Genomic DNA, 18627 nt, shown 5'->3' with positions numbered 1-18627 from the left:
AAGCCCCCAGTAAGAAGATATCTGGCTTTGGGAGGCAGACCACATCAGGAAAACAAAGGATTCCTGCAGCATTTGAAGAAAAAACTCAGGCACCTAGAGTGAGCCATTCAGTCCTTAGCTCCTTCCTTTACCACAAACAAAAAGAGATGAGTTAAACAGTTACGGAAAATGTGATCACAAATTTTCTTCTGTCCCTACGACCAAACATATGCAACCTTTCCATCCATCCTTTTCTAAACATATTGTCCTCGTGCCACTCCAAGTTGGCTTTGTGCCAAAATGTAGAGACAAAGAGAGGTCCTTTGCAGTAGCAATGGGTCTAGATTAGATATGGCACATCCAAGAAAAAAAGTGCACCAGGGAGTTATCTGTGTCTGACCTAATGGCTGGACACAGCCTTATGAGATTCAGTCTAATAATGCAAGTCAAAATGTCAACATATCCCAGGAAATAAAAGGGCAGATCTGAGCAGAGGTGTTGGCATTTTTATTGTAGTCCCTGGCCTCTCTTCCTCTTCTGGAAATGCACATTCAGAGATGATTATGGTGCACTCTAACTCCCTCAGGAACATATACAGCTCCTTTCTCAAGCTCTTCCCTGACTTCAGGCATTTTCTTCTTTAGGTTTTCAAAAACAAAACAATAATTTTATTATGAAACAAGTGAAACAAGAAGTAGCTTAGATTATCAGTAACTGATACGCAGGTGGGTTTTTATGTTTGTGTGTTTTGCCCACGTCCGAGGTCCCGAGTGTGATAATTACATGTAGTCTGATGAAAATAAAGATCAACAAAATAAAGATCAACAAATATCTAAGCTAAAGCATCTTAAAATACTAAGAAATATCTATATCTAAACATCTTTAGCTTAGACGTTTATTAGTATTTTTCAGATTACCTTAGAACCCATGAGGATTGGCCCACCTAAAACTGATTTAGGTCAGAGCTAGTTGAGAGCAGACATTGACAGCAGCATTTCATGACACCTCAAAGGGCTTCTTTGGTTTGTTATACCAGAGGCTGCTGACCAGTAAGAAGGTTCAGAAAGGGGGTCGACAGGAAAATAAAAATGGGAAAACTATCTTGTTTTATTCTGCTGCCCTCATTTGCTTGGGTTTCACACAGAGGAACAAGCAGCTGTCATAGTCAAACACCACACAGGTGAAACGGGAGGCATGAGTGGAGAAGGGTTATTTTTTAGCCAGAGGCTGAGGGGTTACTGGAGATGAAGCTGGTATAGGAATCAATCCAGATCAACGAAGCAATCACAAAGGAAATGTCCATTAATTAACTGTGTGAAAAGATGAAGAGTTGACTGAGGAAGAAATCCCTGGGAGACTGAAGACTTCGTCAACTCAAATGACTGCATTTCTCATTCATCTCATCAAGTAAAAGAAGAAGTTAACAAAAAGGAAATGGGGCAGTTCTTCAAAGCCAGGAAAGCCCGGGAGACTAGAGTAATAATTCCCATCACTGTTTCAATTCTAGCTCTTTCTCTTTGGAAAGGCTAGAAAGGAAACAAGAGTTAACATTGCTCCATGTGCCTTTAACCCCAAAGGAAATAAGGACAGATTTAGGATTATTCCCCTCGATTATGGAGGCTTCTCTATGTTATGATCATTTAACAGAGTTAATGCTCCATATTTATAAGGAATGAACACAGTTGTGCAAAGATGAGTGGATCTGGTCAGATAAGTGGTTCACCAGGCACCAAAGCTGCACGGTAGTTATTGCAACAGGCCAAGGAATGTCCCCCAAAGATGTCCAAGCCCTAATCCTTGGAATTTGTGAAAATGTTGCTTGACATAGTAAAAGGGACTTTGCAGGTGTGACTGTGTTGAAGACCTTGAGATGAGGGGATTAGCCTGGGTGTTCCAGGTGGGCTGAATCTAATCTTAGGGATTTGTAAATGTGGAGAAACTTTCCTTCTGAGTTCAGTCAAGAGCTACATGATGACAGAAGTCCGTTCTGAGAGACACCTGTGCCTGGCTTTGAAGATGGCTGAGGGAACCATAAACCAAGGAATGTGGGCAGCTTCTAGAAGCTGGAGAAGCAAGGAGACTCCAAAAAGGAAGGTAGCCCTCATGACATCTTGATTTTAGCTCATTGAGGCCTGTGTCAAGTTACTGTCCTGCAGAATTTGTCAGGTAATAAATTTGTGTTGTTTGCTGTGTACAAAATATGTGGTAATTAGCTACAGAAGCAATAGAAAATGAATAGTCATGAAGGCCCACGTAGCCCCTGTCTATCCTCCTGCCTTTCAGTTCCCAAGCCCCTGCCTCCAGCCCTGCTCTGGCCAACACCTGTCTGCCTACGTGAGCTCCCTGCCAACAACTGGCTACTTTCTTCTTCCTCCTCCATTTCTAGCCTTGTGACCTACATTCTTCTTTGCTTTCCTTCTTTTTTTGAGACCAAATCTTGCTTTACTGCCCAGGTTGAAGTATAGTGGCGCGATCTTGGCTCATTGCAACCTCCACCTCCTGGGCACAAGCAATTCTCCTGCCTCAGCCTCCTACATAGCTAGGATTATAGGTGCCCACTGCCACACCTGGCTAATTATTTGTATTTTTAGTAGAGATGGGGTTTCACCATGTTAGCCAGGCTGTTCTTGAACTCCTGACCTCAAGTGATCTACCCACCTTAGCCTCCCAAAGTGCTGGGATTATAGGCATGAGCCACCACGCCCGGCTTCTTCTTTGCTTTCAATGGATCAGCTCCAAATTTCAGTTCTAGGCTCAAGTCCTACAGAAAGATTGCCTAGCCAACCCCTCCAGCCCTGGCTGTTCTTAAACTCAGGGCCCATTTGCATTATTTTCACTGCACAGTTTCTCCTTGAAATCTCTGAGTCATTATTTCTGTCTCAGAGTGGATAGGGTTGAGCTGTAGGTATCATGCATAAAGCTTAAATGACTATGAGATGAAAGACTGTGACTCAGAGTTTACTAGAGAGCTGGAAGCTTAGAGTGGCCTCACCATATTCTCTTTACCTTTACCCCAGGGTGCACATCTTCTCACAGGAGCCAGATCCCAAGATGTATCCACAAAGGACCCTGCCTCTGGAGGCAGAGATCTGCTTATTAATCTCACTGTTTGGTTCCCAGACTTCTCCAGATGAAACTTTCTTTGGAGAATTTTAACAAGAGGCTGCTATGGTCCCAGGCTTCCATTCCCTGCCTCCCTAGATCCCTAAACCCTGAATCCATTTGGAGACAAAATATCCAAATATTGTCTCCAAATGGAAACTCTGGATCCAGTCCTGACTAGGTACCCGGGCTGTCGTAATTTTAGTCCAGCTGGGAAAATTCCTTTGCATTTGTTCCATGATCTCATATTTTTTCCATGGTCATAGGAGGAGAAGGGCCGGGAGACACGTACTGCAAAGGTGCTGATCCTAAGCCATCAGCTACTTGGGTGTATCTAGGTCTTTATCCCTTTCTTTATTCAGATCTTTTTCTCAAATGTTACTTGCTCAAAACAGAGGGCATCTCATTATTCTAAGGAGTAACACCAGTGCCTCAGAAGTCCCCAGAGGGCTCCTTGGCTCCCTGTCATTCCCACAGAAAACACTTGGCTGGAGTCTTTCTGTAAACTGTAAACATCACTAAGTCATGGAGGACTTGCAGATGTGGACGAGAGAAAGAGCTGAGAACATTCATCCTTGAGGAAAAGGGACAGAACCAGTACCTTTCCCCTCTGATCTCCTGAGGGACTTCTTTTCCATCTCCCAGCCCCACATCAAAGCTGCTACCCCTGGCTTTGTAGTGATACAGGGTAGGCGCTGGGTTAGAAAATCCGCATAAGGACTGGCAGTTTTAGCTCACCCAGCAGTGCCACCCCTTCCCAGCTGTGCACAAAGGCCCTGTCCACCCTTGCCAGCTGCAAGACACAACCCAAGGTCAAGAGCCTGCATCTCTGATGTCACTCACATTACAGAGTGAGGCCAGCAGGCAGGCATCTCCAGGTATGAATGCCTAAGTGAGAGCGGTTTACAAAGAGGACACCATGCTTGGAGGTTAAGGTGAGTGGTGGAAGTCTCTGTGTCAGTCAGGTTCTCATGCAACACAAACATAAGGACTGAGTTTGAATTTGGTCAGTGCTGGGCTAGATTTTAGACTTACCATTAAGGTTTGTCAGTGGCATGGGTTCAAGGCATTATTTATTTATTTTATTTTTTGAGATGGAGTCTCGCTCTGTCGCCCAAGTTCGAGTGCAGTGATGTGATCTTGGCTCATTGCAACCTCCACTTCCCAGGTTCAAGCAATTCTCCTGCCTCCGCCTCCAGAGTAGCTAGGATTACAGGCACCCGCCACCACACCCAGTTGATTTTTGTATTTTTAGTAGAGACTGGGTTTTACTGTGTTGACCAGCTTGGTCTCAAACTCCTGACCTCGTGATCTGCCCACCTTGGCCTCCAAAAGTGCTGGGATTACAAGCATGAGCCACTGCACCCAGCCAGTACAAAGCTTTTTAAAACTAGAATGCCTTTGCTGGGTAGCCAGGACACAGCCCCAAATGAAGCTTTTATGGGGCTGGAGAAAGGGTCAGAGTATAACTATACACAGCTTCACACCTTCCACTCCTTACAGTGTGTGTTGTAAATACTTACGTTTGTGTGTGTTTGAAATGTTTTAAAGTACCCTTTTAGTGAACTGAAATTCCAAGGAACAGTGTAAAGCTGTAAAGATCTTCACACACACACACACACACACACACACACACACACACACCCTGGCAACAAGAAGTGTGGAGAGACGATGGCCCAAGAAAATCTGCGTTCTATTGACAGTTGCAACAATAAGAACTTGATAACAATAACGATAACAACAACAACAACAATGATATGTTAGCTAGTATGTGCCAGTCACTGCCCTAAAAAGTTTACTTATTTAATTTTATAATCACCTTAGAGTCTAAGTACTAGTATTACCTTTACTCTATAGCTGAGTAAATGGAGGCTCTGAGACAGTAAGTAACAAAGAAGAGCAGATTTATGACCCATGACAAGCAAGTCTGGAGCCAGAGTCCTAACACAGGCGGGCCAACTCCATAGCTTGTGCTTCCCACCAACGCAGGAGGGGAGGTGTACTAGGGAGGCAAAGCTGTGACCTCGGGTAGATGGCTGATGCGATCTCTGCTCATTGTAACCTCTGCCTCCTGGGCTCAAGCAATTCTCTTGTCTCAGCCTCCCAGAGAGCTGGGATTACAGGCACCCACCACCACTACCTGCTAATTTTTTGTATTTTTAGGAGAGACGGGGATTCATTTGGATTTCCAGGCCTTACTCCCTGACCTCCTGTACCCTTTCTGCTCTCCATCTTTGCAAACATTAAGCAGAGGGCCACTCTAGAGAAAGCTAATTTCTGGACTCAAACCTCTGACTATCACTAATTTCATAATCACTGCTAGAGAAATGTACACAAGTGAGGGTCTTCAGAGAGACAGCTCAGAAAGGTTTGCAGGGACCCTTTAAAAGGGGTCTGGGGGTACCACCTCTGGGTGTGACACAGACACATCGGCCTACATCGGGAGCTTCTGGGTCATGTGCACTAATGTTTTCTCTCCCTCTCTCTCTTTTTTCTGTTTTCTTCCCTTTCCTGTCTTTCTCTTTTTCTCCCTCTCCTATATTTGAATTTTTTCTGTTCCTTCTCTGTTCCTCTGTTATTTCCTTCTTGTTTTCTCCCTAAATGTCAATGTCTCTTGCCATGTGGATGTCTGTTGCCATGTGGTCTTCCTTAATCTGCTCCTGTTTTTCTTTCTTCCTTTCTTTCTTTTTTTTTTTTTTTTTATTTGAGATGGAGTCTTGCTCTGTCACCCAGGCTGAAGTGCAGTGGCACAACCTCAGCTCACTCTAACCGTGGCCCCCCAGGTTCAAGTGATTCTCATTCCTCAGCCTGCCAGGTAGCTGAGATTGCAGGTGCCTACACCTGGCTTATTTTTGTATTTTTAGTACAGACAGGGTTTCATCATGCAGGCCACACTGGTCTTGAACTCCAGACCTCAAGTTATCCACCCGCCCCAGCCCACTGGGATTACAGGCGTGAGCCACTATTCCCAGCCTTCTCTCTTTTTCACAATGGCTTTCTATGCCTTTCACTTCTCGGATACCTTCACTCTGTTTTGCTATGATTCTCCTATTCCCATTCTGTTATCTTTATTGCTTTTTCTTTCTGCTTTTCTGTTTATCACTCGCTGGCTACTTGCCTCTCTCTCTCTATTCTCTGTCTCTGTCCCTGTTTCTTCTGTTTCGTGGTCAGTGGTTCTCTGTCTCTCTCTGTTTCTGCCTCTCCAGCTGCCTTTTGTTTCCCTTGCCTGTAGGACCCCAGCCCGTGGATCATGGCAAATCTGAGTCAGCCCTCGGAATTTGTCCTCTCAGGCTTCTCTTCCCTCGGCGAGCTGCAGGCTCTTCTGTATGGCCCCTTCCTTGTGCTTTACCTTCTCGCCTTCATGGGAAACACCATCATCATAGTTATGATTGTAGCTGACACCCACTTACATACACCCATGTACTTCTTCCTGGGCAATTTTTCCTTGCTGGAGATCTTGGTAACCATGACTGCAGTGCCCAGGATGCTCTCAGACCTGCTGGTCCCCCACAAAGTCATTACCTTCACTGGCTGCATGGTCCAGTTCTACTTCTACTTTTCCTTGGGTTCCACCTCTTTCCTCATCCTGGCAGATATGGCCCTTGACCGCTTTGTGGCTATCTGCCACCCACTGCGCTATGGCACGCTGATGAGCCGGGCTGTGTGTGTCCAGCTGGCTGGGGCTGCCTGGGCAGTTCCTTTCCTAGCCATGGTACCCACTGTCCTCTCTCGAGCTCATCTTGATTATTGCCACGGCAACGTCATTAACCACTTCTTCTGTGACAATGCACCTCTCCTACAGTTGTCCTGCTCTGACACCCACCTACTGGAATTCTGGGACTTTCTGATGGCCTTGGCCTTTGTCCTCAGCTCCTTCCTGGTGACCCTCATCTCCTATGGCTACATAGTGACCACTGTGCTACGGATCCCCTCTGCCAGCAACCGCCAGAAGACTTTCTCCACCTGTGGGTCTCACCTCACACTGGTCTTCATTGGTTATGGTAGTACCATCTTTCTGTATGTCAGGCCTGGCACAGCTCACTCTGCGCAAGTCAAGAAGGTTGTGGCCTTGGTGACTTCAGTTCTCACCCCCTTCCTCAATCCCTTTATCCTTACTTTCCGCAATGAAATAGTTAAAACAGTGCTACAGGGGCAGATGCAGAGGCTGAAAGGCCTTCGCAAAGCACGATAATGAGCCCAGGGTGCAGGGGCCTCCGGCCTGTCTCCATCGAGCAGTTCTGTAAGGAGAGAGACTTCTGGCAAGTGGGAAGACCACTGTTGAGTTTCTTTAGTTTTCTTTTCCTACAGTGAGCCCTCAGTGCTGCACAGTCTGGTCCAAAGCTTTTAAGGGCCACCATGGAAGTGTTCCCTATATCCCCTGGCAGCCATAAGAACTCTGAGAGTAGCCCAGAGCTTTCAGTAAAGGGAAGTGCATGTGCTTTGCATTTAAGGAAGAGTAGTCAAGAAGTGCTCTCTGATGAAGAGATAGTATCCAGTCCCAGTATATATATATGTGTACGTATGTGTGTACATATGTGTGCATGTGTGTATGCATGTGCATATGCATGTGTGTGCATGTGTGTGTGCATGTGTGTGTGCATGTGTGTATGTGTTCAGGGTGTGCTTCTCTGTCACAATGTGCATCCATTGCTGAATGGAGGCACCACGAGTCCTTGGGCTACCTGGGATCAAGGGAAGAAGCAAACCTTACCAAAAACAAACCGATTGTTTTTCAATGTGTGTGTGAGTGTATGGGGTGGGGGGCTGGGTCCTTGTATAATTATTCATCCATTTATTTATTCATTTCACCAATATGAGTAGGCTGTGTGTCTCAGGCACTGCAACAGGTATAGGGTAAGAAGGTAAAGATGGCATAAATGGTCCTTAACCTGACAAAGCTCTTGGCCTAAGGAAGGAAAGAGTGATAGGGTGATAAAGGGCTGTTTCCAGCACAGCAGGGAATATGCAACAGTGGAATCCCAGAAGGTTTATGAGCACCCAGGAGAGCAACGCTGAGACCAGACGGGGCTGAGCGACGGCTTCCTGGTGAGATGACACCTGAGTAGCACATCGAATATAAGGTGGACAGTGTGAGAGTGCAATTCATCAGGTACCTTTGCCTCAGAGAAAGACGAAACAGAAAAATTAAACAAGATAAATCTCCACTAGTGAGGAATTACATGGTTTCCAGAGAGGAAATATTCAGAGTTTTAGAAGGATAGACTTTGCTTCTGTATGATTAGAAACATTCGTTTGCCTGAAGGCAAGGGATTGTAATACATCTAGTAAGTTCATTTATTCAGTCATTATATATCCTATTTTACACACATACATATTATGCTACACATTACATAAAATATGAACATTATGTTACGTTCACATATGTGTGCGAATAAAATACTTGAAAGCCTATGATGTGCCATGCTGCCTTTGGAATAAAGCATCAGCTCTGCTGTCCTCCTTCCTCCAACTATCGCCTGAAAGTTAAAAATCTTTCAGTTACTTTGACCTCAGGATCACGGAGTTCCCTTAGCTTTTGCCGATGCAGAATTTTCTAAAGTAGCCCCGATTTAAGCTGTTCTGACACATTGTTTCTGTAAATACACTTTTACCAAACACCATTTCCCAATTTGTGATATATAAACTACAATCAGAAGTTTATTCGTAGCTACACATACTTGAAAACAATAAAACTACTAATTTATCACAAATGTCAAGCATTTAAAAAATCCACTATGTGGAAGTGAAAGAGGTCGACTCCTTTGGAGCCTGGAAGATGGGGCTCACTTAGCAGCCCACTGGTTCTTCTCGTGACCCCGTTCACTCCAAGCTAACTCCTTCCTAAATGAGGCCCCCCTTTCTCTGGCTTTCTGGAAGTGTCTTTCTTGCTTGCTGAAATACCCCTAACTCAAGTCGGAGGGTCTTTTTAAGTTCCTAGTTTCCATTTCTGGACCAAAATTTTGCTTGTTCTTTAATTATATAACCGAGCAATGACTCTGGTGTCTGCAGTAGCTATTGAATGAATTGATGTTTTTTCCCTCTAATTATTCTCTGCTTGCTACCTAGAAAAGTATTTGTAGAGTAAATGAAAGAAGGATGAGTAAAGTAAGAACAGTTCTACTAGCAATATCTTACTTTTGTATACTTTTTATACTTTATGAGCCACCTTTACATATATTTTCCATTCGGTTTTACCCTCATAGTAATTCAACTAAATAAAGATTCACCGAGATCACCCATCATGAGCAAAACACTTTAACAGCAGTGACTGTTAAAGATGAAAGAAATGCGGAGTCTGACCTCAAAGAGTTCCCCATGTGCTGGGAAAATTAAAAAGTGTGGTTAATTTCATAAGGTGTTTTCCTATAGAGTGTATGAGAGCTCAGAAGGAAACTTTCTGATTCTGAAACTGCAGCAAGCAGTGTTCCTGATCCACTTTAGTGGGCAAGGGAAACACGGCTGAGAGGAAAAATGAGTTGGTCAAAGAAACGGCAGAACTGACAGCAGAATCTGATTCTTCAAACTGTTTTTCCATCTCCCCACCTTTGAAATTTTCTTCTTCCATCTGAATTAAAAGAGGGGTTGATTCAAAGTTGGACTCTCCAGGATCTGAAGTTGCTCAGTTTTGCCTCCTCTAAACCCCTCCGGAGTACATATCTGTCAGCAATTCTGGTAACCCCGTTCCTCACAGTTATTGCACACTTAGTCTCCATCACTTGAAAGAAACATATATTGACAGAAAGCAAGTATAGATTCAATGTCACTTTTAAAGATTGTGTTTCAACATCAAAGACATAGAAGCAACCTAGATGCCCATTAATGGTGGACTGGATAAAGAAAACGTGGTACATATACTCCAGAGAATACTATGCAGCCATAAAAAAGAGTAAAGTCATGTCATTTGCAGAAACTCAGATGGAGCTGGAAGCCATTATCGTAAGCAAATTAAGACAGAAACAGAAAACCAAATACCGTGTTTTCTCTTATAAATGGGAGCTAAACATTGAGTATACATGGGCACAAAGAAGGGTATTGTAGACACTGGGACCTACTTGAGGGTGGAGGGAGGGAGGAGTGTGAGGATCAAAAAACTGTCTATTAGGTATTATGCTGATTACTTGGGTGACAAAGTTATCTGCACACGAAACTCCAGCAACATGCAATTTATCCATGCAACAAACTTGCACATGTACCCCTTGAACCCAAAATAAAAGTTGAAAAGAAGGAAAGAAATTTGTATTTTATTTCTCACAATTGATTCCATGAACATTTGAAATATAGGAAATGTCTGGAACCAATATATCCAGACATCTCCAGGTCACATCCACATGGAATTCTAACAGTGAACCAGAGGCTGGGCCTCTCGATAGAGTCACTCAAGAAGTTTAAAGTCAGACTAGGATGAGAATCTTCAGGGTCTGTATCCTGGTTACTGTCTCCAGAAACAGGACCTGGAATAAAAGTTACTAAGAAAAAAATGCCTCCAATAATAGCAGATGCATCCCCAAATTCCCTCTTCCAATGCCCTTCACATTGTTGAGACTGGAACAAGGGCTTTCTTAGACAATTTCCTGTTTGAAAATTCCATCAGCATATTGTCTAGATCAGCGTTACTCAGATATTAATGTACACAGGAATCACCTGGGTATCTTGCACAAATGCAGATTCTGATTTAGGAGATCTCAGCCTGAGACTCTGCATTTCCAATAAGCTCCCAGGAGAGGCTACTGCTGTTTCAAGGAGGACACTTTGGGTTTTGTTTGTTTGTTTGTTTGTTTGTTTGTTTGTTTGTTTGTTTTGAGACAGTCTCACTCTGTTACCCAGGCTGGAGTGCAGTGACACAATTTCGGCTCACTGCAACCTCCGCCTCCCGGGTTCCAGCGATTCTCCTGCCTCAACCTCCTGAGTGGCTGAGATTACAGGCACACACCACCATGCCTGGCTAATTTTTTTGTATTTTTAGTAGAGATGGGGTTTCATCACACTGGCCAGGATGGTCTCAATCTTCTGACTTCATCATCCACCCTCCTTGGCCTCCCAAAGTGCTAGGATTACAGGTGTGAGCCACTGTGCCCAGCCTCAAGAAGCACACTTTGAAGAGCAAAGAACCACAGGCAAGGCTGTGGGGCTGGTCAGGCTGCGTGATGCTGGATTACATTGGGTGATGGCTGCGAAGGCCCAAAGCAATTCATACCTTCCCCAAAACTGACCAGAGACCCCACTTCCAAGGAAATCCTATGAAAAACAGGCAATAGCTGGCTACAGGATATTGATTATTTTTAGTTTTTAAAGAGGGGAATGTGCAGAGATGAGAAAGTGCAGGAAGGAGTCCCCAGAGAGGACACTGAGTGACTCCTGTGCTGATTATTTTAGGAGAAGAAGCCAAGGAAACGTATCTGCATCTCAGAAGGAGATAATTACTTCCCACTTAGCTTTTCAGTTTTTTCAGGAAGTTTGTAAGGAGGGCAAGTAATTAGTCTCTTGAGAAGTGAAAAAGACAAAGTTCTTGGATGTAAAACTTTTCCCTACTGGCCTTTACAGCAGAATCAGAAGTATCTTCCCACTTTTGGTGAGGCCCACAAATGCAAACATGTACTGTGGTAGTTGGGAAAAAAAAGAAAGCTACATTAGAGATCAAGCTAAATGGCAGAGCCAGTAAGACAGTGTTGCCTCCAGGCTCTGTGTCCTGGAAGGCTTCCCCTACAACTATTCTTCATAGTCTTGGCCCTAGGGGGTGGCTCCCACACTGCGATTTCACACTGCAAGTTATGAGCAGGGCCTCTCCTCTAGGGATCTGTGGATGGAGCCAGCTTCAGAAGTGAGAGGAAGTTTGTATCTACTCTTTGTCCTGCTTTGCTAATTCTAGCCCAGCCTAGTTGAGACTCAGTCTAGTATAAGAAACCAGACCTGGAGCTCTTCCTGCCCCCATCATCTTCCCATGACTTTCCATGCCATCCACAGATTTCCAAGGAATGCCTCTTTCATCAGCCCTCCCACCCCATGACCCACAATATCAGTCCCACTCCATTTACTCCTTCTCGTCTGACTTCTGCCATCTTTGCTTCGACCATCCTGGTAATCAGGGCCAGATGGAAGAAGTGGGAAGCCTGGGTGTGAGGGGTGCTTCCATCAAGGAGCAGTCAGTCCAAGAGAGGGGAACCAACAGAGGCACATGACTCCTCCTGTGCTGGGGTGCCAGGCCTCTCTGCTCTTCTTAGAGCACCTCCCATTTTCAGAACCCTATCCTAGACCTTGAAACCAGGTCCTGGAAAGGAAACCTACCCAAAATAAAAGTCAAACACAAAGCAACTTAAAAGAATGTAAGCAAAACCACAGATCTGAGAAAGAGAGGTTTTAATAGGACATTTTAATAATAGCTAAATTATTATTACGGTGTATTTACACCACATTCCCTATCTGTTCTTTAACTATCTCAGATGCACAGAAACTTGCCTTTGAGACACTGTAACAGTATGTGTCATTAGTTCTCTGCAGTGCAGGAGAAGAAACTTGCCTGAAGATGAGGGAGCAGCAGAGACTGAGAAAAAAGAGATTGAGGAGCTCCAGCCTGGGCATGTGGGTGCCCACCTGTGGCAAGTCTACTCTTGACTTGCCAGGTACTCTCCAGCCCTGTTAAGAGCTCACCCTCTCACCTCCAGGTGCTGGGTCTCTAAGGAAGATCCTTTTGGTCACATCCTACATGACATCCTTGACCTCATTCCAGAAGGTGAAGATGAAGGGGTTACCATTGCAGTCACCAGGGCCACCATTTTGTTGAGGTGTGTGGAGTGGCCCTTGCCTGGCCTCACATAGATGAAGATGGCATTGCCATAGCTCAGAACCACCACTGTGAGGTGAGAGGCGCAGGTGGAGAAGGCCTTCTGGCCCCCAGAGGAGGAGGGGATGTGCAGCACTGCAGCCACAATGAGGATGTAGCAGAGAATAATGAGCAGCATGGTGGTCATCAAAAAGATCAGGGACAGGAAGAGGTCCCTGCGCTTAGTGTGGTGGGTGTCAGAGCAGGCAAGCTTGAGCAGTGGGGCAGAGTCACAGAAGTAGTGGTCAATGACATTAGGGCCACATAGAACCAGAGCCATGTTTTCTGCAGTGTGGGAGAGACAATGAAGAGGAACCCAAACATCCAACAGGCCACCACCAGCTTCACACACACTGGACCGTTCATGATGGTTGGGTAGTGCAGGGGGTGGCAGATGGCCATGTAGTGACCAAAGGCCAAGATGTTGAGGATCAGGAAGTTGGTGGAGCCCAGGGAGAAGTAAAAGAAAGACTGGGTTAGGCATTCGGCCAAGGACATGGTCCTGTGAATGGATAGCAGGTCTACCAAAATCCTAGGTACCACAGTGGAGGTGACCAGCATCTCCATGAGGGAGAAGTTGCAGAGGAAGAAGTACATAGGTGAGTGAAGGTAGAAGTCTAGGAAAGTGAGGCTGATGATGGCCAGGTTGCTCAGCAGCATCAGCACATATATCAACAGGATCACAGCAAATAGCAGAACCTGGATCTCATGGAGATGAGAAAATCCCAGGAGCTCAAACTCCCTGACAATGCTGTAGTTACCCATTGTACTTGATGCCCATTCTATGTGACACCTGCGAGGGGTTGGGAAATGTTAGTAGGAGATTGGCATCAATCTCTCTCTTGATCAGGTCCCCACGGTGCTGGCCTGGCTCCCCAAGCACAGTAGCCTGTGTCCACAGTTGACCCCAGAAGACACATTCTCAAAGGGAAGGAGTTTCCCTGGGGTGAGGAATGGATTACTGCCTGGGATGAGTAGATTTACGACTTGGCCACCTCTACGTTATCACTACTCTTAAGCTCTTCCTCTTCTGTAGTCTACTCACTGCATATATTATACAACACACTTAATAAGCTCCAACTCTGTACAAGACATTTGGCTGGGTCTGAGGGTGAAGTGGTAAACACTTCCTAACTGCCAAATCTAATGATCTGTTGCTCAAATAATAGCTGATATTTATTGTTCTTTCCCTGTGCCAGACAATGTGCTAGATACCTTACACATTACTTCCTTCCATCTTTTTTGCCCAATCCTCATCCTCTTTTTCTTCTCTATAACATTTCAGGGTACAGATAACCCATTTTTGAATTCATGCCCACCCTTGACTGCAAGGACCCTGAATTCTTGAATTTCTCCTACCAGCCTAGTTTCCCTTGTCTGCCTCCTCTAGCTCCCTGTCTTCTGCCATTTTCTAAACATGGATGTCCCCACATTTCTTATATTTAAAAAAAAATCCTATTTTCTCCTTCAGAAATCTCACCTTCTTTAACCAAAGCAATCTTTAAAATGTAAATGAATTTCAAATCTGGATTTTGTCCTCCTCTGAGTCCCAGCCCACATCTCTAACCACCAGATTGACCGCACATTCAACACATCTAAAGATACACGCATAGTCCTCCCCTCCTGCAAAGACCATGTTCATGACTCCCAATTCCCCAGTCATCTGGGCTGGAACCTGGAAGCATCTAGTCTTCCTTTTTTTATCCATAGCCATCACCCTAGTTTCAGGATCTGTTTCCTCTCAACCACTGAAACAACATTCTTAATTTTTTTTTTATTGGTAGATTGCTCAATCACCAACCTATCCATGTACCATACTATTATATTTTATTTTCCTAAGTTACTGTGTCATTCAACTGTTTTTAATAATCTGTCACAATGGGATTTCACTTACAATTACTTTCAAAATCAATCAAACTAGCCAACTATATATCATCATTCAGAAAAAGAGTAAAAGGATGCATTTTAAAATATTAACAATGGCTATATCTGGGTGTGGGTTACAAAAATTTACTTTTTAAACATCTTGTATTGAAATTACATATATTTAATGTGTTATATTAGTCTGTTCTCACACTGCTATAAGGGCCCACCCAAGACTGGATAATTTATAAAGAAAATAGGTTTAATTGACTTACAGTTCAGCATGGCTGGAGAGGCCTCAGGAAACGTATGATCATGATGGAAGATGAAGCAAACATGTTCTTCTTCACATGGCAGCAGCAAGGAGAACTGTGGAGCAAAGGAGAGAAAAAGACCCTTATAAAACTATCAGATCTCATGAGAACTCACTATCACGAGAACAGCATGGAGGTAACCACCCCCATGATTCAATTACCTCCCACAGGGTCATTCCCACAGGATGTGGGGATTATGGGAAGTACAACTCAAGATGAGATTTGGGTGGGGACATAGCCAAACCATATCAAGTGTACATAGCATGAGGTTTGGATATAAATATACTTAGTAAACTTATTGCTATAGTCAAGCTAATGATTATATCCATCTCTTTATAGAGTTACCATTTTTCGTGTGTACTGAGATGACCTAAGGTCGACCCTTTTAGCAAATGTCAAGTATGTAACACAGTATCACTACCTGTAATCCCTATGCTGAACACTAGATTGCTAGAACTTATTCTTCCCACCCAACTAAAACCTTGTACCCTTTGTTCTTCTATATGCACATACTCATTTCCAAATTCTGTTCACTTAAATTTGAATTATCTTTATATATTATTTTAGTGATAAAAAATATTAACAACAACAATCTCTTCCCTTGTCAGTCAAACCAAGCACAAATTCTCCCTGGCAACTTCTTCCCTGCATGACTCTGTTCATTCACTACCCCCAAAGCTTCACCCTCCCACCTCCTGGTCACACACTTTGTGCTACCACCAAACTGAAACCTTGCTATTCTCCATAAGTTAATTCCACTTTGCCTTCAAACCCTTCCGTTTTTATTCCTGTGCTTAGAATACTTTGTTCTGCCATCTTTGCCTGGCAAATTCTTAATCACCAACCAGGGACAATCTCAAATGTCCCCTCCTTTACAAAGCTCCTCTATGCAGATGTGAAGTAATCCTGCCTGGAGTTTCCAATCAGGAAAGTTAACATGATCTGCCTTGCATTATAATTGTGTACCAGTCAGATTCCAAATCCTGGACTCCCAGTATCTCAGTGTCAGGGCTCGTTTTTCATCTTTATAATCCTCAGAATACCAAGCAACATGCCTTGCACAGTGTAAATGGTCATTACATTTTAGTTAAACAGGTCAGGTGCACTGGCTTACACCTGTAATCCCAGCACTTTGGGAGGCAGACTCAGGAGAACTGCCTGAGGCCAGGAGTTTGAGACCCAGCCTGGGTAACATAGAGAGACCCAGGGAGGAAGGCAGCAAATCACACTGCCATGTGTGTACCTATGCAACTGTCTTGCATGTTCTTCACATGCACCCCAAAACCTAAAATGCAATAAAAAAATACATAGAGAGACCCTATCTCTACAAAAATAAGAAAGCAATAAATTGTGATTACAACACTGCACTACAGCCTGGGCCACAAAGAAGACACTCTCTCAAAATAATGATAATAATAATTGTGGTTAAACGAATCAGCACATATGTTAGGTTTTCACTTTTGGTCCTGAGAAGTAAAGTTTTGCCAAACGGAAACTCATATTTTCTTTAATGATAATGTGTATGTGTGCTATGAGGACTTTAACAAAATGTAATGGGGCAATCACAACCCCGTAATTTCTTATCAGAAACCTAAAATGAGACCAAGCCCAGAAAGGCAGGATCCTGGAATCAAGCACACTATTATTTTTGCAGCAAAATACAAAAATATTCACACTCAATGAAATAAAGGCAGAAATGGGCTCATGTTTATTAGTTCAGAACAAGTTAAGCCATTTAATTGCTTTGACTCAACATTTAAGATGGAACTTTCAGTATTCAAAGCATTTTGATTACATACTTGTGGATAAAGGGTTGGGCATGGGTAGATCCCATTCACTGAGGGCGCAATCATTACCAACTTCATATCATAGATGATAAAAACAGAGGCTCTGAACATTTAAGGATCTTAATCCCAAGTCATATCATCAATAAATGTTGAGTTGGGATTTGAACCTAGAGTTTACAATTCCAATATCTATTTGTTTGTAGTAATCAAAACCCCAAGTATGTGGAATCTGCAAAGTGTTCAATCAAGTACAGCGTCATATCAATCTCCAAACACAGGACTCAAAGCTTATTGCTTATATGTACAAATAAAAATGCTTATACCTACAAAAAAATCTATTTAATACATGGCAAATGAATGAATGTATTAAAGTCCCACAATCAGCTGTGGACTATCAGTAATAGGTAGGAGATGGGGAGGGTGTCCCTTTCCCAGCAGAAAGATCTAAGTTGGCTCTCAAATGCTATTGCAAGACTAGTTAGAGGTGCTCCAAACAAGGTCTGCCCTCAGCCCTCCATCTCTTATGGGGAATCTGTGATTGTCCAGACACCCAGGAAGCTGCTGTTCCTCTAATTACCACTTCCCAGACTGTGACCTCACCCTATTCAGCCTCGATATTGATGCCCTTCATATTCTGCAGGTGTTATAAATTCCTAAGCCAGAAGGAGAAATTCAACCCATGGGCCTGTTTTGTGTTTTATTTTCCACCTGCCACTCAGAAAGCAACATCTTTCTACCAAGATTCAGAGACATCACATCTTGAGGCTCTGCAGTCTAAAACATCTCAAGTCTTGGAATCAGAGTCAAAGGAGAATTCTAAGACAATCAAGTCAGGAGTACTCCAGTTCATGCGGCAGGCTTAGCTTCATACCACACCAGCTGGCCTCCTTTTCAAACTGGCCTTCAGCACAGCCCCCATTTTTGTGCCCTTGCCATTCACCCCTCATCCCAAACCCTCTTGCATTTCTCCTCCCAACCTCTGTTCAGCTGCTTAAACTTTTCACCCTTAGTTTGTTTTTTCCCTGATCAAAATCTCAACTCTCCTCTCAGGTTTGATGACTGATGCTCCTCTCTTCATACAAAATTCATGTCAGTCACTTCTTTCTGAGGCATCAAGACTCTGAGTCACAACACCCCTCAACTCCAATTCAGCAAGCCTGCAACTTGGGATGAGTCCCCGGAGTAAGTTTTAGGGCTTCTTGTGCTTGTTCAATAATTTTACATTCCAAGTTTTTATTTTGGAAAACTGACTGTTAATTACAAGTGAAGTTAACACAGGTAAAGTGTAACTTGAATGTCAAATAGACTTTTTTCTACATCAGAGTATTTGACAAAATAGGTTTCCCTCAGTGCAGCCTGTCCTTGCTAGAGAACAGATCCTCTCTGAAGCCCAGGACTCCTGCATTCCCAAGATTCAGGCAAACTCAACTGGTCCAACCAGTAGACCATCCAGTACTCAATCAAAACAGGCCAAGCGGCTGGGGCACGGTGGCTCATGCCTGTAATCCCAGCACTTTGGGAGGCCGAGGTGGGTGGATCATGAGGTCAGGAGTTCACGACCAGCCTGGCCAAAATGGAGAAACCCTGTTCTACTAAAAATACAAAAATTTGCCAGGTGTGGTGGCAGGTGCCTATAATCCCTGCTACTCGAGAGGCTGAGTCAGATAATTGCTTGAACCCGGGAGGCAGAGGTTGCAGTGAGCCGAGATAGTGCCACTGCACTTCAGTCTGAGTGACAGAGCAAGACTCCATCTCAAAAAAAAAA

At 43.9% G+C, this 18627-nt stretch overlaps 1 protein-coding gene and 1 pseudogene across 2 annotated transcripts; one reads left to right on the top strand and one right to left on the bottom strand.

The window, feature by feature from the left end:
- Positions 1–6156: 6156 nt before the first annotated feature.
- Positions 6157–15024, bottom strand: LOC100391119 (olfactory receptor 6V1-like; annotated as a pseudogene). The gene has a single exon (XR_013524192.1). The product of XR_013524192.1 is annotated as an olfactory receptor 6V1-like (transcript).
- On the top strand, positions 6332–7273 carry LOC100404298 (olfactory receptor 6V1). Its single transcript, XM_035254531.3, has one exon. The coding sequence runs from the start codon at positions 6332–6334 to the stop codon at positions 7271–7273; it is 942 nt and encodes a 313-aa protein (XP_035110422.2).
- Positions 15025–18627: the final 3603 nt, after the last annotated feature.

This window comes from Callithrix jacchus, chromosome 11 (genome assembly GCF_049354715.1).
Source record: "Callithrix jacchus isolate 240 chromosome 11, calJac240_pri, whole genome shotgun sequence".
Classification (NCBI taxonomy): Eukaryota; Metazoa; Chordata; class Mammalia; order Primates; family Cebidae; genus Callithrix; species Callithrix jacchus.
This window is presented reverse-complemented; position numbering and strand designations above follow the sequence as displayed.